Source organism: Rutidosis leptorrhynchoides, chromosome 11 (assembly GCF_046630445.1).
Source record: "Rutidosis leptorrhynchoides isolate AG116_Rl617_1_P2 chromosome 11, CSIRO_AGI_Rlap_v1, whole genome shotgun sequence".
Lineage (NCBI taxonomy): Eukaryota > Viridiplantae > Streptophyta > Magnoliopsida > Asterales > Asteraceae > Rutidosis > Rutidosis leptorrhynchoides.
In genome coordinates, this window is record NC_092343.1 from 4,838,097 (window position 1) to 4,863,539 (window position 25,443).

Consider the following 25,443-nt stretch of genomic DNA (forward strand, 5'->3'; position numbering starts at 1 on the left):
TTATTTACTAGATCACAATAGTTAGTCTTGTTGGATTTTCTACCTTATTGGACCTTAGCCCACCCTACACTAGCTAGTGGCCCAATTAATTAGCCCAAGTATTATTACTAGTGACCCATAATAAATAAAATAAATTAATTAGTGAGTCATACAAGCATTTGAGTAAGGATTATCCATATTGTTACATGGGATTCTAGAATAAGTACATGCTTTAGACAACCACTAACCAAAAAGCAAAATGGTGTCCCCTCCCCTCCCCCTTGAAAATCACGGCCAAGAGGCCCTCCAAGTCATCAATCCTTGTCAAAATTTTGCTTATAAATACTAGCCATTTACCTCTCATTCAATCACTTGCTCATTTGATTTTCACACACACTTGCTCTTTCTTTCCTTCCTTTCTTGTATTACTTGTAAGTTTTCTTTTTCTTCTTCCTTTTCCTTCATCATTTTCGTGGCATATCATCATCATCATGGAAGATCAAGCTCTTTAGCTTTGATCTTGATTATATCTTGTTGATTTAAGCATGAATCCTTCAAGAACATGGAAGATTTAAGCTTTCTAGCTTTGAATCTTCACCAACTTTGTAGATCTATATTTTTCTTACTTTAATCTTGTTGTTTTGTTAAAAAGATTCAAACTTTTGTTTGTCATCTTCATATATCTTAAAGATCCAAGCTTTATGCTTCAAGATCTTCAAGAACAACCAAGATGCAAGCTTTCTAGCTTGAATCTTCATATCTTGTTGTTGGATCTAAGTTTTCTAGCTTATGATCTTATTGTTTTGTTATAAAGATCAAAACTTGTATTTATGGTCTTCATGAAACTTAAAGATCCAAGCTTTATGCTTCAAGATCTTCAAGAACACTAAAGGTTCAAGCTTTCTAGCTTTGTGACCTTATAAATTGTGTGAAAGGGATCCAAGCTCTCTAGCTTAGGGTTCCATCACTTCATTTGACTTAGATCATGTTCATACTTGTTTGATTGATGTAAAGTTTGTAACTTTGTTGTAAATAGGACTTGTAATTGTGTTAATATTAAGAATATGATGTAACCTTGGTTCATCATCCATCTAAGACTCTTAAATGAGTTGTGTTACCACTTGGTCTTAACATATTGTGTATTTATGGTAGAATCTTGGTCAAAAGTGATGCTAAACCATCAACGAGTTGTACACTTGAAGCTACAAGCATCAAGGATGAGAACCGTGATGAGCATCAAGCACCAAGAACCCCACCGGAGCACTTGTCCACTGATTTTCGTATCTGATCAGACCACTAGGGCTACTGGAAAGTTGATTTTCAGTTAGTTCAGTTCGAGTAGATGATTTTCCATTTAGGCCTCGTCTTAATCCGAGTTACGGTTTAGGATTTATGGCCCTCCGATAGTCACTACACCCTATTACCGTTGTGCTGAAATTTCTGACCTACTCGCACTTAAACCATCGCCACGGTCAAACGAAGACGAGTTAGGTTCTGAAAATTGGTCAGCTGTTAGGGGACTCATATAGGAGCTATAGCCACTGACTATGCATCTTTTCTATTTACGTAAAGGTCGTAGCAGCTGACCGAAGTCAGCCTATTGTTTCGATCTCTATTCTTATCGAACTTACTTAGCTTTTATGATGATGAATGATGATGATGATGACACTTAAACTTATTTTATGCACTATTAGAATTTATAAAGACAACCTACTGACCTAGTAACCCTTGATTTAGGTTGACGACCTTTCGGACCGACTTACTACTTGCGTACTTTCATTACCGACTTTACCGCTTTTATCACTGTGAGTTATAGCATCCCTTTTTACTTTAACTATTTTGGGACTGAGAATACATGTGCTTTTTACATTTTACATGTTAGGCACGAGTACTTAAACTTTATATGTGTGTGGGTTATACAACGGCATAAACATTCCCCTTAGCACGGTAACGTTTAATCATTGGTTTTTGAACCAGTGAACGCGAATCTTAGATATGGATCCATGGGGTTTGACATCCCAACTCTGGCTAGTCGCGCTAGCATTTAACGGGTGTTTAATACTTCGTGAACATACGCACTCGCCAAGTGTACTTTCAGGTGGTTATAAACGTTAAGTCTAGTTACCGGGTGCCCACGGTTATACATATACTTTTTATACTGTTTTGTTACACTGAAATCTCGTGGCCTACCTTACGTTACTGTTACAACTTAAACTATAGCTCACCAACATTCGTGTTGACTTTTAAGCGTGTATTTCTCAGGTGCCTAGAGGTTTCTTGCTTCCGCTGTTAGATTTGTTGTCTTGCTGTTAAGGACCTGCTGTATTAGTTATCCGCTGCATTACTAGAGATGTCTCATTCATGGAACTTTTCTGTTGCATTCATAGTTTATGTTAATTTCAAACAATGGCTTTGTAACGACCTTAGGGTCAAATAATTATGTTTATGCTCCTATTCGTAGGATGCGCGCTATCTTTTGTAAAACGTTATTTTTTTATGAATGCAAATCGGTTTTCAAACAGCATATAGTGTTTGACCATGTAATGATCCTGTTGATTGATGATCCGTACACGATGGTTTTGTACGGGGCGTCACAAAGTATGTACTTGGACTTGTTTGCTACTCGGATAATATTTAATGTTATGTTTGTAAACTCCGATTTGTTATTTCGGATTTGTTAACAATTAGATTTGTAAACTCGGATTTGTTATGGTTGTAAGCTATGGTTATGGTTGTGTTTATGCTATGGTTGTTTATTTTGTTGCGCGTATAGCAGGTTTATATTATATTGAATTGGCCCGTATAGCAGGTACGTACAGCAGAATTAAATCTGCAAAAAATACTTACAGTACTTTTAGGGACGACATGTCGTCCCTAAAGGTCGTCCCCGTTATTTTTTCGCATTTTATTTTAAATATTTATTTCATTATTTTAATGTTTTTTCTTTCGCTACGACATGTCGTCCCCGTTATTTTTTCGCATTTTGTTTCATTTTAAATATTTATTTCATTATTTTAATATTTTTTCTTTAGAGACGACATGTCGTCCCTAAAGGTCGCCTGGAATTGATCCATCCGTCTGACAACAGAAAGTCAAAGTGGGGCCCTCTGTCGTCTCGAAAGAAATTGCTGTCGTCGCAGAAGAGTTTTAGCGACAGAGCATCCGGGACGACAGTCCTTTGGGACGACATGTCGTCTCTAATTCGTCGGTCATGTCGTCCCTAAAGGTGCAGTTTCTAGTAGTGTAAAGCCAAGATTACATACAAACTTTAATCATAAACACTAAACAGTACATATAGACTTGATCTATACCATCTCAGGTAGCATGATCATATATAGTATATAGTTCTTTTTAATTTATCACATTGGATAAAATCTGAAAATAAAAAGGAGATCGGTTATGTGAAAATGTGAGAATCAATATCTTAAGCGTTGACAGAAGTTTCAACAGCAGCAGCAGCAGATTGGATAAAAGCTTGCTCCAAACGTTCCCCTTCATTCGCCCATAACTCAGGTAACGCCTCTCTAATATTATGGATGCTGTTTAAAGCATGATCTGCTCCTGGAACAAGACTCGATCTTCCCACCTGCATTTTTCGCCCAACATCATCTTTATTATTGTGCTCTTTAATTTTTTGCAACCAGATATCACTAGTTAACAACTTAACATAGAATATCTAGTTATTGAAGGTTTAAACCAATGTACAGTCTTTCATTTGTTCATGTTTAAATTAAAAAAACAAACTATGTTTGAGATCTTACAATGACGGTATGAAATCCTGCAGTCTTTGCAGTGGCAATGTTTCTGACGCTGTCATCGAAGAAGATCTGAAGGAGAGAAAAAAGTGGTCTAACGTTATTAACCTTCTGATGCGATCAAGATATATAGCATTCCCTTTTTTTATGCTATGATTACACCTTCGACAAATGTACAAGTAGCTCTAATACTTGTAATCACCCAAGTATGCCTCAAAAAATTATACTGTGTAATCAGTTAAATGGATCACTGCCTAAGGCATAACAATAGAAATAGAAATAATAATAATAATAATAAATAAAATTTATTTGATAGGTGAAATTCATTACAAGGAGGATACATAAAAGAAATGAGAATAATGGTTTGATGAAAATTAAAACTTACTGTTTTTTGGGGTCAATATTGGCAATAATAAGAAATGAGAATAATTGTTTGATGAAAATTAAAACTTACTGTTTTTTTGGGGTCAATATTGGCAATAATAGCAGCCGCTTCGAATGATTCAAGTGCTGGTTTGCAAATGATTTTTGTTACAGAGCTGACCCTAGTTTTATTATTGCATTGAGTTTCAGCGTTACATGTAATTAAGGAAATGTTCGGTTCTTGTAATAAGTGACCATTAAGTGTCTCAAAGCATATAACACCATCAAAACAGTCTTCCAAGCACATTTTACTCAGGACTCGAGCTACATGCGCTTTGTCCCCATTTGTAAAAATCTGAAACCAACACACACAATAATTTTCATTTTCATTTAAATTATAGCAGAAACTGAACTACAAAACAGTAAGGTGATTATCGTTTTCTAGCCCCAAATTGATCGATATACAGAAAAAGGTGCCATCTTTAACTGAATAATGATGTAAAGACCAAACAATACAGACGTTGTGACTTACAATTTTTCGTTGTGGGATAGATAGAAGAAGGTTTCTTAGTACCAAATCGGGTTTGAGCATATGGTAAGGCAAGGTTCCATGAACCAAAGCATGAAATTCATCGTTATCAAATTCGTAACCAAGAGCCTGTTTTCCAGAAAACCATGAACCATACCATCAATTTTTATTGTTAATTGATATAATTATTCTGAACTGAATCATATAATAATAATAAGCAAATGTTTTTACCTTGAGACCAGCCATTGTTGTCCCGTGTTCTCTGTATAACTCTAAGCACATATCAGGGACTCGAGATTCTTCTATTTTCAAGTACTTAATCATGTATTCTGCATCAAAATTGCCCATTTTATTACCAAATTACACTTTTTCCTTGGTCATTTAAAAAAATAAAAAATAAATAAAAATTATATGGACATAGGGTACCTTCAATATTTTTACGACAAGCGGAATTAAGACCTAAGCTCATAGGGTATAGCGTATCATCCATATCTGATAACGATGAACACGTCCATGATATAGATTATATAAACTACCACACAAACTGCAGAAATCAAAAAATATAAGCACACAAAACACACATAAAGCTTACCAAATAACAAGCACTCGTATTTGACAGTTTTGGATGATCCAACCATTTCCATTATCGTCATCAAAAACTTTAAACGTATCAGAATTCTGCAAGAAATGCATAAAAAACGCACTAGTTCTTAATCAAAATAAAAGTTACATTAAGCGAATAGAATTAAGTTTGAATCAAGAGAAAAGCATGCAATGAAGTAACCCTTGGTTTATCAGAAAAAGGGTCATTTATTCTTTAGTTTAAACCGAAAGATGCCAAGAACAAATTAATATATCCATGTTCCTATGTTAATGATCTAACTAAGCTTATTTTATATACTAACTATAGTACCTTTACTTATTGATTTGAAATCAGTCACTCTTAAGTAAAAACAATTTGGAGTGAATGGCAACAGAAACAAGCTTATTATTTATAGATCTCCTTAAATGTGGGTGATAAATTTATCTAAGTTATTTGCAACCAAACGTTGCCACCAATGATATGATATATGGGTATATGTGTTTTATTCAAGTACATCTTATAGTTATACCTACTTTAACTGTGCATTTTCAATTTGTCCACCTAATGGTCACACATGATATTATATTATATTCTATTCTAGTTCTATTTGTGTAGTTATACATAGCTTCCAACTTAATATTCCCACCAAAATAATTTGCAAGATGCCATTATGTGTTCACACCATATATGCGTACTTAATATATCAATAAAGATTAGATCTTGTTATCTTTAAAAGGTCGGTTTCTCATATAAACGAATAATAATTTAATGTGAAGTTTCAACAAAAGATGTCTTGTGAAGATATCATGACCCCAAAACAATTTTGGGTAAAAGCTAGCAAGTCATATACTCTTTTAAAACTTTAATACTCCGTATCTTCTAATTCGTCCAACTTTCATATTTTAAAACGCTAATGGAGTACTATTTTATAATCAGCTCAAAATGAAATTCAATGAATTAGCTACTTATTTCAAGAAATAAACAAATAGAAAAATTATTATTTTGAGTTGCGACTCATCTCAAAGTATAATTTTCGATATTGCCCATACTCCTAATAAATATATTAAACTGGTCCTTCTGTTATGTACCACCAAAACCAAAATAGAAAATGAAATAAAGTGTATGAATGTGTTATCCTACGTATGTTTTGCACCTGTTATAGTTTATTAATTATAGATTTAAGTTATATATATGAATATATGATGCAATGTTGATTGGTTTCCAATTGTGGGCTTACTAGAAAAAGTGATGAATCACATGCTTTAATCAAGTGAGACGATGTTCTTAATTTTTGTTTGCTTAAACAGATTTCTTATATGAAATACCAAATAAAACTGGGTTCCTTACACAAATACCAAATCAAATTAGAGCAGAACATACATTTATATATAAAAGGAGTTTATAGTGCGAGAGTGCCAAAAACTTATACGTTTTATTGTTACGTGTATGCAGTATGTAACTCTGCAGAGGGATCCCTGACTTTATCTGCCTGAAGAGAGACTAACAACTCTTTACTCTTCGATAAAAGAACTAGTGTCTACATATTAACTCCAAAATACCGGAATGGTTTCATTTAGACATCAAAGCACATGGTATCACAGTATCGAGAGAAAAAAACATGAAATCGTGACTACGTGTTTCCGACTTCATGCATTTGAAGCCAAATGCGAAGTATTGAAACCATGAAGTGATGTGTATAGTTATTATTCAGTGTAAAAGGGTTCAACACGATGGAGAATAACCATGTATAAAGTTTAAACAGTGCTAATATCGACTCGGCTTTTATGAAGCTGAAAAGCTGGTGTGATCCAACTACCACAACTGCACTGTATTCCTGACCAATTGAAGTAACCTAACCGCCCTTCACAATGCATGCACCATAGTTTTCCCTCCAATGCACCTTCCTCAACTGCACCCAACATTAGGAAAAACCTAAAGTTAACATATTATGTTGTTGAATATATGTGGCAATTTCAACCCATTTATTCATCAAGAGGGTCTTTTTGGGTCATGGTTTCATAAATAACATGTCAAATGGGTAAAATCAGAGTATATAGTAAAAGAGAAAACGGGTTAAATAAGTCGAAAGTTTCTGACAATGTCCTAAAACAAATATAAATCATTACATCAAAATTGCAGTTAATATAGTTCCCGGATTCAATTTTTACCACAGCATGGTATTTCCTGTTCTGGCGTGTATGTAAATTATAACTAAAACTGTATTCGACAATGGGTACACATAATAACTACCTACTATAATTATCACAACGTGCGATAAATATTCTTTATCATCTTCATAAAAATTCCATATAGTTCAAAATATCAAACATGCAAAATTTAATTTGGTTTGAAACTAGGTATAATCATCGGTATGGGTTTTTATAGTGGAATGAGAATGAGAATGAGGATGGGTTTTCAAACCAACTATTCCACTTGGGTTTGGAATATGCCTAAATTTATAGGTTTAATTCCCAATATGGGATTGGAATATGCCTAAATTCATTCGTTTAATTCCCAAATTCTAAAACCAAACTTATTAACCAAGTTACCAAACACTTTATTATGTAATTAAACCCACTCCCATACCCACCAAACAAACACCCCCTAAGTAGCTGATCTCTTACACATGCAAAAGGTTTATTCACACCTTCCTTAATTCGCAAAATTTACGCATGTTTTCAACTCTTGTTTGCAAATTGCAATATAATAAAATAAAAATAACTCCTTTTCACTATGTATCTTAAAACATATCCATACCTGTTTTCATCCAACGAAGAGGCTCAACAAAAATGGAGGTGCATTCAAGTTCATCGTGATTATTATAAGAGCTCCGATTACTCCTTCGATGCCACTCAAACGAACTCTCACCTTCACCTGGTACATGTGTCACAACATTATCCTGCAACGCAACAACTCTCCTACATTTTTTGCAACGGAATGCAGGTGTCGGTATAAATTCTTCTTTCTGAGATGCGGGCCCACTTTCAATAGAAGCTTCTTTCTTAGTCATCCCGGGATCAGCTGCGAACTTTGAGCTATCAATTTTCTCTCCTCGATTATACGACTCACCTAGTACCACAACATAACACAAAACAATTGAGAACATGTAAAAAGACAAATTCAACCCATTTGACAAAAAAAAAAAAAAGTATGCTTTTTCAAAAAGTATAAAAAAAAAAAGTGGTAAAAGATCATTATTGACACTATAATTATTAGACATCATTCATACTCCCCTCCGTCCCATCTTAAGTTTTCACTATTTGACTTTTCAAAGTCTTTCTTTGTCAACTTTGACCGTAAATATTTTTATTTGTGTTATATAATATTTAATGAAAATTATATGAATGGAAACACATTTAAAATTTAATTCATTCATATGATTTTCATCAAATTATATATAGCACAAATAAAAATATTTACGGTCAAAGTTGACAGATAAAGACTTTAAAAAGTCAATAGTGAACACTTAGGATGGGACAGAGGGAGTATTATTTAAAAAGGTACAAAGTTTGGTAAGAAAATGTACCTAAAACCTTCAAACGGAAGCGTTTGTACAAGGAACTTGAATGGTCAACCTTGAAACCCATCTCTTCAAACATGGTCAACTGCACCTCAAAGGAACAGATACTTATTATACACGAGAAAAATAATATATAAAAACCCGACAGCAAATTTGTTAAGCGTCACAACATTATGGATCATATACCTGTTCCAAAAATCCATCATTAGGGCCTACAGATTCATTGCTTTGACGTAACGATTCAAGTGCATCTGCAGGTATATTTAAGTGGAATAAAATAACGGATATAATTTATAATAAATGGAAGAAAGACCCCATTATTATCACATTAAACGAGAACTTAAAAACAGCCTTCTTCAAACCTTCTAGAGAAAGCTGCTCTGTTCGCATCAGGTAAGCTGTGATGATGGCCGCACTGCAACCAACACACGCAACAATATGAAGCAGACCAAAAAAAAAAACTATGAGGTGGCAAGATGGGCGGGTATATATGTTGTGGTAACATCTTAAAACGGGTCAAGCTGAAACTGGTTTTATTTCTTTTGTACAGGTCAAAACAGTCAGGGTTTTATTTTCAGCCCATTTGAACCATTCCCCTTTTACCTTGACTTTTTAATTGAACCGTTTCAGATTTAACACAACCTAAATCAAAAGTAGATGGGTCGTCATTGCCAACTCAAGTAACTACAAAGAAGCACAAATATGAAAGTCAAAACTAGATGTCAAACCATATACAGTACATACATATATTTCAGGCAGCTCAAATTATCATAGGCGCATAGCTTTAGACGCTACTTCCAACTTAACATTGAATGAGCAATCAACCATAATATTAATTACTAAACTTAGAAATTAATAGAATCGACATAATTATGATCAAGGATGCTAAACATAGAAATTAATCTTGCACCATTAATCATAGGTAAAGGGTTTTCCCTGTTAGGGCTACCCGGGAGGGCGAGTAGTCCGACTGTACGCAGCCCAACAGGATTACTCCCTGGCTGTTTCCAACCATTCCCTGGCCACCATTAAATATTCGTCCCATACGGGAGTCGAACCTGATACCTCTTACAAGGAACAAAGGGCACCATTAATCATAATTCCCTAATATTATGGTGGTCCACTTGCAATGACTCTATACATCATGCCATAATATTAATTACTAGTATTTGAAAACAGGTTAATCGAAGAGAAATTAGAACTAATTATTGTACCATTTTACTGTCGTTAAGACAGAACATCGATACTAGTTTTTTGCTAATTGTACGTTACCACATTTTGCTTGTTCGTCAAAACGTTTTACTTTCCATATGATGCTTAGGTATCTATTCATTCTTGAAATTTAAGTTTTTTGCTGAGTATATTTTTATGTTACTACTACAAGACATATTTTTATTCATAGAACTTATGCATAACTACCAACACAACACGACAAATAAACAAGAAACTAACTAACAAATACTAAGTAAATAAATAAAAAAATAAAAAAACAGCATATAAGTAATACCTTCTCGATACACCTGCAAAACAATGCACCAAAACCGAACCTTGTTTCCTACTTTCATCGATAAACTCCAAACAAACTTCTAACGAATCTAACAAATTCTCGCTCTCCATATCTCTCAACGGCACACCCATTCTCACTAACTTTAAATCCTTTCCTGCATTCTCCAACACATAATGAATCTTTTTACTCTTATCAGACACATCAGCATCATTCGAACTCTCACCTTCAAAATACACCGTGCGAATCTCTTTTGTAGGAACCGAAAAACTCGATTTCCATTCGGAGAAAAACGATATAGAAGCCGAACTCAAAACCGATAAAATATGTGTGATTTCTACATTGTTACCTAATAGGACTTCTGCAGCAGCATTTATGTTGCCTATGAACAGATTCTCACGCACTAAGTACATCATATCATATATCTAAACAAATCTTTAAACCCTAGAAAAATCTCCTTCCCCTGTTCATAATATGTACACCAAAACATAAATAGGTATCAAGATATCAACTTGAATCAGTAAAAGACTAAAACTTTATGAATAAAATCAAGAATTTAATAATAAAAGTACAAATTTTTTTGAAAATTAAAAGTATATACTGGAAAAAACCCCACACACACACATAGGCGCTTATACAGCCATGCGTATAACTATATAAACCGGGGATTGATAAAAATGAAAATGGAAGTTTGCAGCAAAAGTACCTGACCGGAGTAAGAATGAAGTTTTCCGGCGAACGGCGATCGGAAAAATCGTGGGTGGAGGGTAGGCTAGGAGAGGATGCTTATCATCGTCACCTAGTTGATTTAGTTGATACTATTTTTTATACCAAAAATATTCGATACCAAATCAAAAACTATAATGATAATGTTTTTATTTATCAAAATAAAAATAAATAATAATAATAAATTAACTAATTAATTAATTAGTTAATTAAAAAATACATATGTTAGCATTCTATTTTTTTTTTTTTCCTTTTATGATTTATGATAATACTAAATCTTAGCACTTAAACTTGATAAAGAGTCTTTTATGGAAACAATTTCACCAAAGAGGATTTTTTGAAGTGTACTTGGTGTTTTATTATGTATTTTTTTATATTTATTAAATGGGGGATGATTCTCACACACTATTTTTTGATCCTCACACACCAATTTACTTGAACTCCTCCCTAATAATAGGGTAAAAGGGTGTGTGAGGATCAAAAAACAGTGTGTGAGAATCATCCCCCTTATTAAATTCGTGTTCTATGTTGAAATCATGTTTAATACATACTCCGTAACATTTTTCATTACGTTAAGATAAATTTAAACCGGCTAACAGATATATTAAGGGTGTGTTTGATAAAATTGAATGATTTAGTGCTGAATGATTCAGAATCTGATTGGTCCAGAGCCTCTGAATAAAGTTTGCTCTGAATGAAAATAAGCTGTTTGATAATTATTTAGAATGAATGATATGAATTGACTAAAACTACTTTATTAACGTGTGACATGAATAATAAATTCAATATACTTGTTAGTTAGGTGATCAGGATATGATTTGAAAAGAATATTTTATATAATTTAGGCTCTTAATGGTTAAGAGAGTGTTTCATCTCTGAATGGTTCAGAGCTTAATTCTGAACCATTCAGCACCAGATGTCATTCAGAGGTCAGAAACAAACACACTGAATGTTGAATGGTTCAGCATTAGTGCTGAACCATTCTATTAAGAGGCAAACAAACACACCATAAGTTTAACAAAATTGAATAACCTATTGACTCACGACTATAGTCTTTAACACATTTGAGATCAAATAGTTGATAAAATAACAGTAAAAAATAAGGGTTAAGACTATCAAATAATTTTATAATTTTTTTTTTAATATAGGTTATATACCTAGAAAATTACCAGTGTAGATCACATGCTTTCAAAAAGTGTTCTAATGTATATTATTAATGACTGGTTACCCGCGTGTGTAGTCCTTGAAGCTAACAGACTTTAACATTTAGGCGTTTTTAGGATACTATTTCTTCATGAAAGTTGTTCTAATCCATCACCTAACACTCGTGAACTAAGATCAAGACCTGAAAATTCGAGAAATGATCCAATTGAATTGTTGACCAAAATCTCATAAACATTGACTTTTCGATCTATTATTGAGAGATGAATTTTAACACGATCTGATGCAACAAGAAGATTGAAGGAGTAATTATGAACATGAAACTCTAATCAATTCAATCTATGAATGCTTCTTGTTAACGTCCGTTAGCACTAGGGACTGCACACACAGATAATCGGTTACCAATAGTCTACATTAGAACACTTTTTGAAAGTATATAACGTACATTAATATTTTTTAGATATATGACCTACATTAGAACAAAAATAAAAGTATACAGCTATTTGGTAGCTTTAACAAAAAAAAAAAAAAAAAAAAAAACTTTGTATACTGTTTATTGAAAATGAGAAAATATATATATTATATATTATATATTATATAATATATAATATAATGAATACAATCAACACGTATACAAACTAGTTGTATAGTTTAATTATCAATAGAGATTTACTCTCTCCGTCCCATATCTATTGTTCATTATTCTTTTTTTTGGATATCCCAAGTTATTTGTCCATTTCTATAAATGAAAAAAAATAATAATGTGATAAACTTCTTTTATGCCCCTACTTTATACATGTAAGACAAAATAATAGGTAAAAAGTAATGAGTAAAACTGGAAAGTTAACAGAAAAGTACATGTGTCAGGTACTTTTTCTTAAACTGTTCATTTTTTATCTTAGGACAATAAATTTGGAATGGAGGGAACATAATTTAAGATTATGATTCAAATTGTGTAGTTTTAAGATTGAATCGATTGATCATGTGTAATGTCTTGATCTTGTGTAAGTATGTGTATGGTGTGTGGGATAGAGTATTTCGATGGTGGGGTTTTGGGAGTACTAATTTAAGTGAAAATGAATTATTCAGTGGAAATGGGGTGATATTCGGGGTGAGGACGAGAAGAAAATTTGGCAAGTTGTGAAATGGGTGAATGGATATCTAATATGAAAGAATCGTAATCAAAGAGTCTTTCAAAATAAGTTCATTTCGGGTCTCAATCTACTTAACGAAATCCAAGTTAAAATCTACGAGTGGATTTTCAAGAGGTCAAAAAATAAGATTTTTGAATGGAATCAATGGCTCACAAATCCTTCTTATTTTGTTAACGGATATAATGTTCGAACATTGTTGGGTGAAATAATCTTGTTATTCTCGAGTTGCTGCTTAATGATCATGTATGGTTATAGTCTGTGGTGGGTGTGGCAAGGATCATCATATATATTGCTGATTAGTCTTTGTTGTGTATAGATAGAGGGAGGTAAGATGTAGACAATCATTCCCCTATCCAAGAATAAAGAGAATTCATTTCTCTACCTAGAGTGGAACACCCCAAGAGTATAGAAAGTCCTCACACTCAATGTTCTATGGATAGAGAGATTGTTTTCAAAAGGACCCCGGTCCTATAAGTAGGAAAAAAAGGTATGAGTCGCAATGAAAATGGTAAAATCAAATTTTCATAGATTTTAAAATTCATCCGAAATCAATTTAGGCTCTAAGCGACAGTCAAGTCGTCAATAAATCGACGTTTGCTATTGACTCGATTAATAGAGCTATAGATAGATTTGCAGATATATGTTTCAAAATACAACCATGTATAGATACGAATATGAGTACGGGTCTAAATTGTACCCATGTAAGGTGCTGTTATGTCGCATGGTTTGATCCATGAAGTCTCACTGTAAAATTTTGATAGTTTAAAAATAAAAATCAAAATCTTGGCTTTTAAAAAAAAAAAAAAAAAAAAAAAAAAAAAAAAACAACTAGTAAAAGTTTTACTATTTGATAATAGGGAATTTGTTCTTTCTCATCGTGGTGGAGACACATGGGGCTCACACTTGGGGATCAAAAAATTCTTTTTGCCAACTAAAGCCCAAATAATTAGCACCATTATGGCCTCTTGTGGGGCCCCAACCCATGTTTTAGGTGAATTAGTGTTGTATAATTATTGGGGCTAAAGTAAACAAAAATGCCAGTGTTAAGTGTCCACCGAAAGTCCGAAAATTACATTAACAGCTTTTATTATAACCGTGTAAGTTTGATCATACTCTCCCATATGTATTTTTCATTGTTCACAAAAGTATTTGTATAACCTCTTTTAATGGAACGAAAATAGTTCATCCTCTACAATCTACAATTTATATTTTAAAAAAAAAAACAACTTTTTTTTTAGTAAAGGATGTGATACTCACACACTCATTTTTTACTTATACACACCTAAGTTACTATTATATCCTTACAATTTACTATTATATCCTTACTTACAATGATGGAATTTCAACTCGCTAGACAAACTTAAGAATATAATTCTAAGTTTTATGATAAAAAGTGTGTATGGGTGAGTATCGGGATGTGACAATAGAATAGTTTCTGTAATCATAAATCGGGACAAAACTCACTCAACCAAGTTGTTACGATCATTATTAAGATGACATAAATTTGTTTAGCGACACATTACAATAAGAACACGAGGAACATAACAAGAAAAAAAAACACAAAACTCACAAAAACATTTCTCGGTTTCTAATCTAAACACGACAAGACCTACCTCTGTACAATTTACTAGATTTTGACGAACACCGCTAGACTTGTTTAACATAACTTGGCATATGATCAAGTTTAATAAATGGCGTTTTGAGGTAACGAAACTAGAGAATGTTCCTTTTGAACTGTCATAGATTTTCACCTTTTTCTTGAAGGAATTTGTATCGTTAAGATGGTCTTATGATGGCGTAAGATGTATCGTTTGTTTTGACATTTCAAGCCTTTTGGAACGCACGAGATGAGGCTCCATGTAGAAGCCGAATGAACCCCAAGAAACTGAGTTTTCCGTCTGCATGTCTAATCCAATCTTGAAGTACTACGTGAACTGGTATCGATGGGCTAAGCCCAAGTTCCTACATTCATAACAAAAAAAATATGTACTTTATAGTCTAGTCTAGTTTTTTCAGTGTCCAGTTTAGCGTTTCAGTTTCAGAATCACGTTTTAATTTCAATTTTCAGTTATGCTCATTGTAAGATTTTTTCTCATTGTAAGACCCAAACCCGACCCGTTTAGATTATACCCGTTTGGACACGTTAAAAAGTGACCCATTTGGGTTCGACCCGTTTGGAATAAACTCGTCTGGGTTCGACCCAAACCCGACCCGATTGCCAGGTATAAGTGTAGATAACATGTGAAGAATAACATTAACAAATTAAAAAAAAAAAAATTAATAATATGCATACCGAGGCAAGTTCTTCGATCATGATAGGGCGGTTTCCATCTTTTTCAAAGAGCTCATAGGCACGGCGTGCAACTTGTTCCCAATTTTCCATTGCTTCGAGCTGATGAATGCTAATGGCTGCTGCTCCAAATTCCTCAAAATCAAACTTCTTATATTCAAGAGAACTCACCTGTAAAACATAGAAATATATTCCAATTAAGTTCTATTTTCAGGTTATCCTTTTCTTTTATTATTATCATAAGAACAAAAAACTGATATGAGAAAATTACCATATGAACAAAATCTAACACTCTAGAGTCCTTTACAGCATCAGTGCAATTTTTCAGCAACGCCTAAGGAATTGTAACATGTTTAGACTCGCACCCAAAAAAAAAAGTCTTACTAATCTTGGCAAACAAAGAGAAAAAAGCCTACTGATTTAAAGTTCTGCATCGAAATGAATCCGCTTTTGTTTGGACCTAGTGACACGAACTGGTCACGAAGGTAACCGAGTTCTGTAATTGTCAAAGTCTTTGCAACAGCCTGCCAAGTAACATGATAAGTTCAACAATAAATTTACTTACTTTGTTAGGTTGACTTTGACTTTCTATGTCAAAAGTGACATTTTTCACAAATCCCATTAGAAGTTTTTCATGAAAAAATTACTCCGTACTTAAAAAAGATTTATCAATGAAATACTAAAGTTATATACGTCAAAGTAGAGTGATCCCGTATCCGTTTAACCACAGAGGTCAAAGTCAATATTTTTGAAAGGAAAGTCAATATTCTTGGAAGGAAATACATATAAAAAGAGTATACCCCTAAAGCAGCTTTTCTTAGAGGAGACGAACATATATACGCTTTTACAGTCTTGTAAATTATCATGTCCAAAGGTATTCTAACATCATGATAATTTGCCAACCATGGATGACCTAATCAAGATATCAGCACAAAAAACGTTAGTCTAATTTAGCGTATGAATACATGTCACTTTAAGCGGTTTACAAAAGTTACAACACTTCATTTTTAGAAAGTTTACTCTTATTTCCCAATTATGTCATCACAAGTAAATTGATAATACTAATTTGGTTCAACAAAATGTTTTATTTCGTATAAAAAAACTTACTTAGAGCTTGTGAAGCGGTGAGTCTTTTGCGGTAATCTTTGTTCAATAACCGTTTGACAAAGTCAACTGCATCGGTTGACAAAGAAGGCCACGGGGCTTCTTCAAAATTTGGGTCAGCCTTTAGGACGGCCCGGAAGATTCCGGACTCCGTGCGGGCCCAAAAGGGTCGACTTCCACATAAAAGTATATAAGCGATAACACCAATACTCCACATGTCGGCTTCTGTACCGTATGATCTGTGTAACACCTCGGGAGCTACATAGTATGCACTTCCGACTATATCATTCAACCTCTCATCTGCACATATACAAACATTAGTCAAACCTAGTCAAAGTCAAGTACAATTTTTTTTTAAAAAAAAGTCAATATATGATAGTAAGACATTGACCTGGCTTTACGTAGTCAGAGAGTCCAAAATCAATGGCTTTAAGAAGTGAATGTTCATCCTTAGATGTAAACAAAAAGTTCTGAGGAAAAACAAAACAATTTTGAGTTGGAATATTACCTAATTTGAGGCTTAATAGATGCAAAAACAACAATTGACTTGTAAAATTCAAAAAAACTGTGAAAATCTTAAACAACCTCGGGCTTTAGGTCACGATGAACCACGCCTTGAAGATGACAATATGCGGTGACTCGTAATATTTGGACCATGACAGCCTTTGCATCTTCTTCAGAGTATTTACCACCCCTACAAAAATAATCATGTTCTTTAATCTACACAATGACCTAATAATGTATTTGTCAATAATTAGTTGCCTGTAAATAAGATGATATGCGTGTACCTTGCAAGTATCCTATCTAATAGTTCACCTCCTTTGCATAACCTGCAAGGCATACCATACATTAATAAGCATAATTAGGCGTCTGAAACATATACTATCATGTAATGTTAATTGCCTGAAATACCCTCCAATAGTGACTAATAATGTAGAGTTTTACACTTACTCCATAACTATATAGACATTGTCTTCATCCTCAAAAGCATCATAAAATTGAACTAAATTGTCATGCCCCGTTAAAGCCTTTAATATTTTCACTTCTCTTCTTGCATCTTCAATAGCAATTACTGTTGTCATCTGTGTAAACATCCACAATTTCATTAAAAATAAGGATAAAACTTAAAGTTTCAACCTTTTTAATTAAATGAAAGACTTTTCTAGTAGCTATCATATAAAGTTCAATGCAATACATGTTAAAGTATTCACTTCAACTAACAACTACTAAAAGTGTAATCATTTGACCAGATAAGTCAACCTCATCATCATTTTATCAATTCAAGTAAATAGATAAGCTCATGTTACAGGCTGAAATAGACTAGACTAACAAACAAATCAAAAAGAACGAATCTTTATAACGTGCAAACAAGAGTTGATTGATCAAAATCAAGGAATCAAACCTTTGATTTGGGGATAACTTTAACAGCAACATCATGGCCTTTCATACTGCCTTTCTTTCCCTTTGCAGTACAAGTATACCCAAAATGCCCCCTACCCACTTCTTCACCAAGCTCATAATGACTTAACAACTGCTTTGAATACCCAAAATTCTTATCTAATCCAACCTCAAATTCGTTTCCTTCAGGAATTGAAGCTTCATTAGGCTTAACAGACCCATGTCTTCTAGCAAGCAAAGACCGAATATGCTTTGCAGGCGATGGTGGTGCGAAAGAGCGCTTAAATATGCGAAGAGGGGTCGAAACTACACTCGAATTCGCAGGTGAATTCTTAAAAGCACTACTATTGTGAAAGGGACTTGGGCTGTAATATGGGAATGATGATTTCCCAGATGAATTCAATGTTGTTGGTTCAATTTCATTTGGGAAATCGCCTTTTTCGAGATGGGTTTCAAGGGCTTGATTGGGTTTTCCATGACAAAGTCCCATGGATTCACAAACAAGAGATCAAAGCAAGAGGCTTTTATTATGTAAGGTTCAAGAAAACAGCTAATTCATTGAACAACAAAGAAAAGTAAATATGAATTGTGTAAATTTACACAAAGAGATCAAAGCAAGAGGCTTTTGTGGTGCAAGTCAGCTAATTCATTGAACAAAATAGAAAAATTCAATGTATTGAAATCAAGAAAGTAACTTTAAGAATCAGCACTCCAATTTCTTGAAACTTAGTAAAAGCCCATAAAAATTGGAATGAATTCTTAGCTTTCTAATAAAACCCAGTTAGAACAAAGCCAAATTCTTGTAAATAATTATGTGACCAACTGATTCCTGCATAAAAAGAGGAAAGAAAAGCTCCAGACTTTAAAAGCAATTTAACTTTCTGATCAAAGAAACAATAATGATAATGACAATAAATAATAGTAATAATGTCAGAAAGAGATAAATAAAAAACTTACCAATAAACAGAATTCAGATAGAGTTCCACCTGAAAGATTATAAAGAAACGGTTAAGTGAGAAAAAAACAAGAGGTTGAGAAACAGAGTTATTTTTGTTTAAGAAGAAAGGTAAAGTTGAAGTGTTGATAGACTAAGAAAAGAACCCAAAAAAGTGAAGGAAAAATAAAGATGCTTAGCCGAGAGAAACAAGAAAATAATAAATAAAGGCAATGAATTTAAAACCAACCATTCTTTCTTTGCTTCCTTGCTTTTTCTATGGTTGTTTTTTCTAAAAAGAAAAAAAAAAAGATTATGAAGAAGAAAAAAATTAGCAAGATCAATCAAATCAAATCAACAATAAAAATACAGTCTATAACTTATCTTATACTCCCTAATTGATAAATTGATATTATGTGTGCTTTGTAATATTTTATACCCCGTATCATAATATATTAGTCTACTTGCTCTATGATCAATTTATTCCTATGATCTATTGATTCTTTTTTATTTTTACCGCTGTTAAGATCACCCGGAGGACTTAATTACCCACGCGTTCATCTCCTACACAGTTATACCCGCCCTCAACTGCGTGCCCAGGAGGAAACCCACACCAATCACATACGGGGCATGGACGGTAAAACCCCCTCCCCTTTACCCCCAACGCGATGTGAGAAAGGTGTCATGGCTGGAACTTCATGGCATGGATGAAATTGTGGGTTAATATGTAGCCAACGAGGGTCGAACTCCTGACCTCCCATAAAGGAGTCAGACCACCAACTGCTTGACCACATTACAACTTCAATTGATTCTTTTATTTTTTTTGGAGTAGCAAACTACCTAACGACAATTATATTGGATCCCCACTATCGAGTAAAACTTCTGAGTAACGAGTCCCGACTGACGAGACCCATAATCAAGTGAATTGCGAACATTGACGTCTTCTCTAATCAAGAGCTAAAATCAATTCAATCTTGAACGTTACCGAAAATTAAATATGAGTCTTCTGCTTTATTAAAAACTCAGTGACAACCTACGGTATGCCAAGTGGTTAATTGATCATGTTATTTATTATTCAATTTTGTTGTACCTATTCACCAACTCTATTATTTTACTTTGTATTAGGGTATTGCTATTGCTATTAGAGATTGTTACAAGAATAAAAATACTTTTTAAAGATATACTACAACTGTTTATACATGGTTAAATATATTAAAAAGATGTTATATTTAGTGAAACACAAAATAAATAATGATATACTTATATACGGAGTACTTGATAAATGAGAAGTGGGTGTCCGGTAGAGGGATGATTAGATTTGACCCTATTATTAATGGGGTGTATTTATATCGAGTATTATTAATGGGGTGTATTTATATCGAGTGTAAAGTGTAACGAGTGCAATGTAATGTAAGAAATAAACAAATGAAATAATTTAATGGGGGTGAGTGGGTTTGCTTCTTTGGATGCTTCCAGGCTGTCCTTATTAGAGCAAAGGACTAAACACTTGCTAACCAACAGTTTATGACTTTCAGCTTTGACCACATTTTTGCCTTTCCCAAATTTAATTTAAACACTTAAAATCTATTTTCACATATATATAAGGCTGGAGAACTCGGATCTCGTAGAGATCTCGTTTGGACTTTTTTAGGGAGATCTCGGCATCTCGGAATAATCTCGGGGAGATCTCGGACGTTGACTTATATTGACTTTATAGTTTTTTCAATAAAAATATACATAAAAACATAAATATATGTATATTTATATATGTTTTTACGAGATTTTACAAAAATATCCGAGAAATGAGCGAGAAAATCTTAGAAATTACGAATTTTACAAGAAAATCTTACAAATTAGCAAGGAAATTCAAGAAATCATGGCTTTGACTAAGTTTGACCTCGTTGACCGAGAAATCTCGGGAGATGAACATCTCGTCTCGGTTTCTTTCTAAAAACGAGATCTCGTGGGAGATCTCGGGAGATTTACAACACTGCATATATATATATATATATATATATATATATATATATATATATATATATATATATATATATATATATATATATATATATATATATATATATATTGCACGACAATTATACAAACTAATATTTGATAAGGTTTTAATATTAATATTAATATTAATATCTTATTAAATTAAATGTATAATACAATTAAAATCAAAAAAATCATTTATTACTAATAATGTTTGTAACGAAAACATTAGTATTGAATACTAACGTTAGCTCGTGCATATACGACAGTTGTATAAATTGGTATTCGATAACGTTTTTTTTTTTTTTTTTTTTAAGATCAGATGATATATATTAAAATAAATCATATGTACAACGAGCCCTTTAAAAGGGATAAACATTACACAGTGAAGACTACGTACAAAGGATACAACAACTAAATTACATATGCAACTCGAATAGTTAATAAATGCAGGAAAATACCCTTTTCGCTCAAAGCTGTCCATGAAACAATTGACTTGAATTATACAAGCTGGGAGAGACTGGAGATACAGTGCCAACATAGTGGCGACAAAGCAGCCCTATCTAACCCATTTAATCGTAAACCTGAACAAGCTGGAAGCGTAGAGGGTCAAAAACCTGCAACTTAACCAATTCCGTCCTTGGGGTTGGAGATTGCAGCGAAGAACATGGTATTCGATAACGTTAGTATTGATATTTATCAAATGTATAATACAATTAAATGAAAAAAAATCATTTATTATTAATACCATTTGTATCGAATAATTAATATTAAATACTAACGCGTGTACCAATTATAGTATCAATAATAAAAGTCCTTACTTGCTTTTCAAAAAAAAAAAAAAACATGGATTATGAACCCACTTATGTGGCAAATTGTTTATTTAAAAATATAAATATAGCAGTCTTTAATTATTAAAATATTAAATTTAATGAATATAATAATTAAAACTTATAGTTGTGTGATACTCCCTTCGTCCCATATTAATAATCCACAGACAAAAAACACACAGTTTAAGAAAATGTCATAAAAGTACTGTACTTTCTGTTTACTTTTCAGTTTTACCCTTACCTTTTCTTTCTCCTTTAATCATATCCACATACATTAAGGGCATAATAGAACTTAAGCTTCTTATTTTTTTCTATTTATGAAAGTGGACTATTAATTTGAGACATCCTAAAATGAAATACTGGACTATTAATATGGGACGGAAGGAGTATTAATTTAGTCGATAAAACATGAGTCATTATTATAATTATATTTAAATTATGATTGTGATTGTATGCGTAATTAAATAGAATATCAAGAAAATTACATACCTTTAATATATGGAGTTATTTTATAGAGTTATTATTAATTTTTTTTTATTTTTTTGAAAGGCAAAGATATATTAAAAGCTCACGAGAGTACAAGAACATGGGCTTCTTTACAAAGAGTAGAAGACCCATGGAAACACGAAGCTAAACTAAACAAGGTGTAACACCCGATAATTGGGCCTAGATGAAATGGCAATTTAGCCCTTGTGTGCGTTTATATTGTTATTTTATTAGTTGAATATTTATAGTCATTTGACTATTTGGTTGAGATCAGTTCGTGACAAGCGTCACAGAACAGGTTTGTTTATTTAATTTAGACCTCGATAGGACCGCCTAACGATGTACGAAAGATATCAGATAACTGATAAATACCCGTGTGTTATGAGGTATGGGTTAAAACCCACATATATATGCCATGTTCTGGATATTTCTATCCATTTTCTCAATTTGTGAAATTCAATCCCGTACCTAACTCATGCTCCTTTGAAACCCTAGCTTGATCTTTGTGTGAAATTAGATTAATTAAAGCTTAGAATCAGATTTCTTGCATCATCTATAGTATATCTTCAAGTTTGTATCCGATTTCATGCTATGATTCTTGTTGAAATTGGGTTTTTGTGTTCTAATGGGTTTTGGTTGGGTTCATGCTTGATTCTTGTTCTAAATGTGTTTGATATGTTCAATTAATGTTAGAAATATGTTTTATATAGTTTATATGATATTTTGGGAGTGATTTTGGTGTTAGATCTTCCAAAAATCGAGTTTTTGGGCCAAAATGGCAAAAATCAGCGAGCTAGAATGTTCTAACAGCTCCCACACTTCTGACAGGTCACCCGTACATGTGACCACGTGTTTGAATGTAGAAACCCGAACTAATCCTCCCGGACGAAGTCTTTAACAGTTGGTTCCATTGCGATGATCGATTCCAAGTAAGGTCCTTAATAAGAGCTAATGCACAGCGGAAGACTTAATTCGTACCTGAGAATAAACATGCTTTAAAATGTCAACATAAAGTTGGTGAGATATATAGGTTTGATGCTAGCAGCGCTATAACTATGGACCACAAGATTTCATATTTATAAACATAATACACTCACAAGTGTATGAAAAGCATTCCAAGCGGTGGGCACCCGGTAACTAGCCTTAACAAGAGTGTGTACCCCTGAGTTATAATAATATGTGCACCGAATCAAGTGCGTTCTGTTAACCTCGAAGTACTAAACACCCGTTCTTCTAGTTTACTAGAACAACATCTGGGTGGGGGTGTAAAACCCGATAGATCTATCTTTAGGATTCGCGCCTACCAGTTCATAAACCAATAGTTAAAGTTACCAAGCTAGGGGATTTTTGATTCAAACCCATGTAGAACGTAATTTTAGTCACTTGTGTCCATAACGTAAATCATTTATAAAAATATCGCATGTATTCTCAGCCCAAAAATATTTAAAGTTTAAAAGGGATCTATATACTCACCTAATGTATTTTGTAGTAAAAATACATATAACATCATTGAACAAGTATAGGGTTGGCCTCGGATTCACGAACCTATATCAGGTATATATGTTAACACATAATTGAAGTCAACTAATTTCACTTATTAATTATGTAATACTTATATAATAATTGTTAATGTCTAATTAATATTTCATGTAATATTATGTATCAATATTTTTAGATGTATTTAGAAATATTGTTACTAATAATAATAAAAATGATAATTTAATAATAATGGAAATTTTAATAATAATAATTTTTAATTAATAGTAATAATAATAATTCAAGTTCAAATTCTAATTTTGATTCAAATAATAATAATAATAATAATAATGATTAATATTAATAATACTTTTAAATTTTTAATAAAAAAAAAATTAAGTTTAATAATAATAAAATTTTTAATATTAGTCTTAATGATAATACTAATAATTATAAAAGTTTAATAAAACTACATTTATTGTTTTTGATATAGATAACAATAAAAATAATAATAATATCAATTTATACCTTGTAACATTAAAAAGATTGAAACTGCCAAAGATGGGACTCGAACCCATGACTTCTCGTTCCCCTGACCTACTCTTAAACCACTCGTCCATCCAATTCTTCCTGGATTAAGTCACTGACCGAAATTATTTAACCCAAACGTGCTCTAGTCCCATTAGTAATTTGTGGCCCAAATTGGTAGTTCATTTAACTAGCCTAATCCATCGGCCCAATTATTATTCTGAGGCCTGGTTCGGTTTCTTATGAAAATAACAGAGAGATAGATTACAGCAGCTTTTAACGAATCTAAATCCCTTGAGTCATTCGGTACTCGGTTTACCACATACCTAATAAAAAAAAAATCACGGGTTTGATTGACTCTTATACAGATCGAGGTAGCAGAGATCAAGAACGCAAAGAGGAAAGTATTATAGCGAGTAATCAACAATCTTCAACATCGTCTTCCTCCTTATCGAAAATCATGATCCTTCAGTCATCAATCATGCGATCGGTTTATTAAATTGGTGATGTAAGTAATTGATTCTTTATTAATCTTTTATTTTCTTCATCCCTCTGTAACATATGGTGATCATTGGGGGTGGTTTTAGGATGACAATTCCTGATGGTGTCCGAGTAGAAGGAAGAACAACATCATAAAATTTGTAGTAGCAACACGGTAGTTGGTTCCAAGTGGGTTTGTGTGTGTGCGTTTTGGTGATCGTTTGATTCGGTATTGTACTCCAATAGAGAAGAATTGAGTTGTAGGGGGCTGTTTTGGTTGATTTTTTTTCCACTGCATCTGTAGCAGCGAGTAAATCAATAGTTGTAGCAGAGGATCATGATGATGGTAATGGTGGTTCTTGAGTATGTTTCAACAGATGCAGCTGGGGTAACAAGGATGGTGGTTCAATAGATGTCGGTTGGGGCTGCAACAAACAGAAAAAAAAAGTGAAACATAGATGATGATAGTGTGATAGATAACGGGTGGTGATCGGATTGTTCTGTGAGAAAGTGGTCATGAGGTTCGGTGTTGGTTTTAGAAACAGAAAGTATGTGCAGGTTGTATTGGATATGGGTAAAAATGTACTGAATGAGTTTTGCTATTAACTCAGAGTCCGTTTTTATATTGAATTGGTTGACTGTATTCGT

At 33.0% G+C, this 25,443-nt stretch overlaps 3 protein-coding genes across 3 annotated transcripts; all 3 read right to left on the reverse strand.

The window, feature by feature from the left end:
• Positions 1–3,229: 3,229 nt before the first annotated feature.
• LOC139877590 (uncharacterized protein C24B11.05-like) lies at positions 3,230–5,430 on the reverse strand. The gene is made up of 8 exons (XM_071865023.1): positions 5,411–5,430; positions 5,219–5,304; positions 5,053–5,118; positions 4,858–4,955; positions 4,630–4,755; positions 4,189–4,452; positions 3,741–3,806; positions 3,230–3,565 (listed from the first exon to the last, which is right to left on the reverse strand). The coding sequence occupies exons 2-8, from the start codon at positions 5,277–5,279 to the stop codon at positions 3,404–3,406; spliced, it is 843 nt and encodes a 280-aa protein (XP_071721124.1). The 5' UTR covers positions 5,280–5,304; positions 5,411–5,430; the 3' UTR covers positions 3,230–3,403.
• A 1,323-nt stretch (positions 5,431–6,753) lies between these two features.
• On the reverse strand, positions 6,754–11,063 carry LOC139876632 (uncharacterized). The gene is made up of 7 exons (XM_071863972.1): positions 10,940–11,063; positions 10,237–10,696; positions 9,092–9,144; positions 8,916–8,980; positions 8,736–8,814; positions 7,967–8,278; positions 6,754–7,118 (listed from the first exon to the last, which is right to left on the reverse strand). Exons 2-7 carry the CDS (start codon positions 10,647–10,649, stop codon positions 6,964–6,966), a joined length of 1,077 nt encoding a protein of 358 aa, XP_071720073.1. The 5' UTR covers positions 10,650–10,696; positions 10,940–11,063; the 3' UTR covers positions 6,754–6,963.
• A 3,671-nt stretch (positions 11,064–14,734) lies between these two features.
• On the reverse strand, positions 14,735–19,119 carry LOC139876779 (CDPK-related kinase 7-like). Its single transcript, XM_071864149.1, has 12 exons — positions 19,024–19,119; positions 18,071–18,895; positions 17,620–17,750; positions 17,457–17,498; positions 17,254–17,362; positions 17,060–17,138; positions 16,672–16,968; positions 16,365–16,477; positions 15,981–16,088; positions 15,836–15,898; positions 15,568–15,735; positions 14,735–15,236 (listed from the first exon to the last, which is right to left on the reverse strand). The coding sequence occupies exons 2-12, from the start codon at positions 18,554–18,556 to the stop codon at positions 15,099–15,101; spliced, it is 1,734 nt and encodes a 577-aa protein (XP_071720250.1). The 5' UTR covers positions 18,557–18,895; positions 19,024–19,119; the 3' UTR covers positions 14,735–15,098.
• Positions 19,120–25,443: the final 6,324 nt, after the last annotated feature.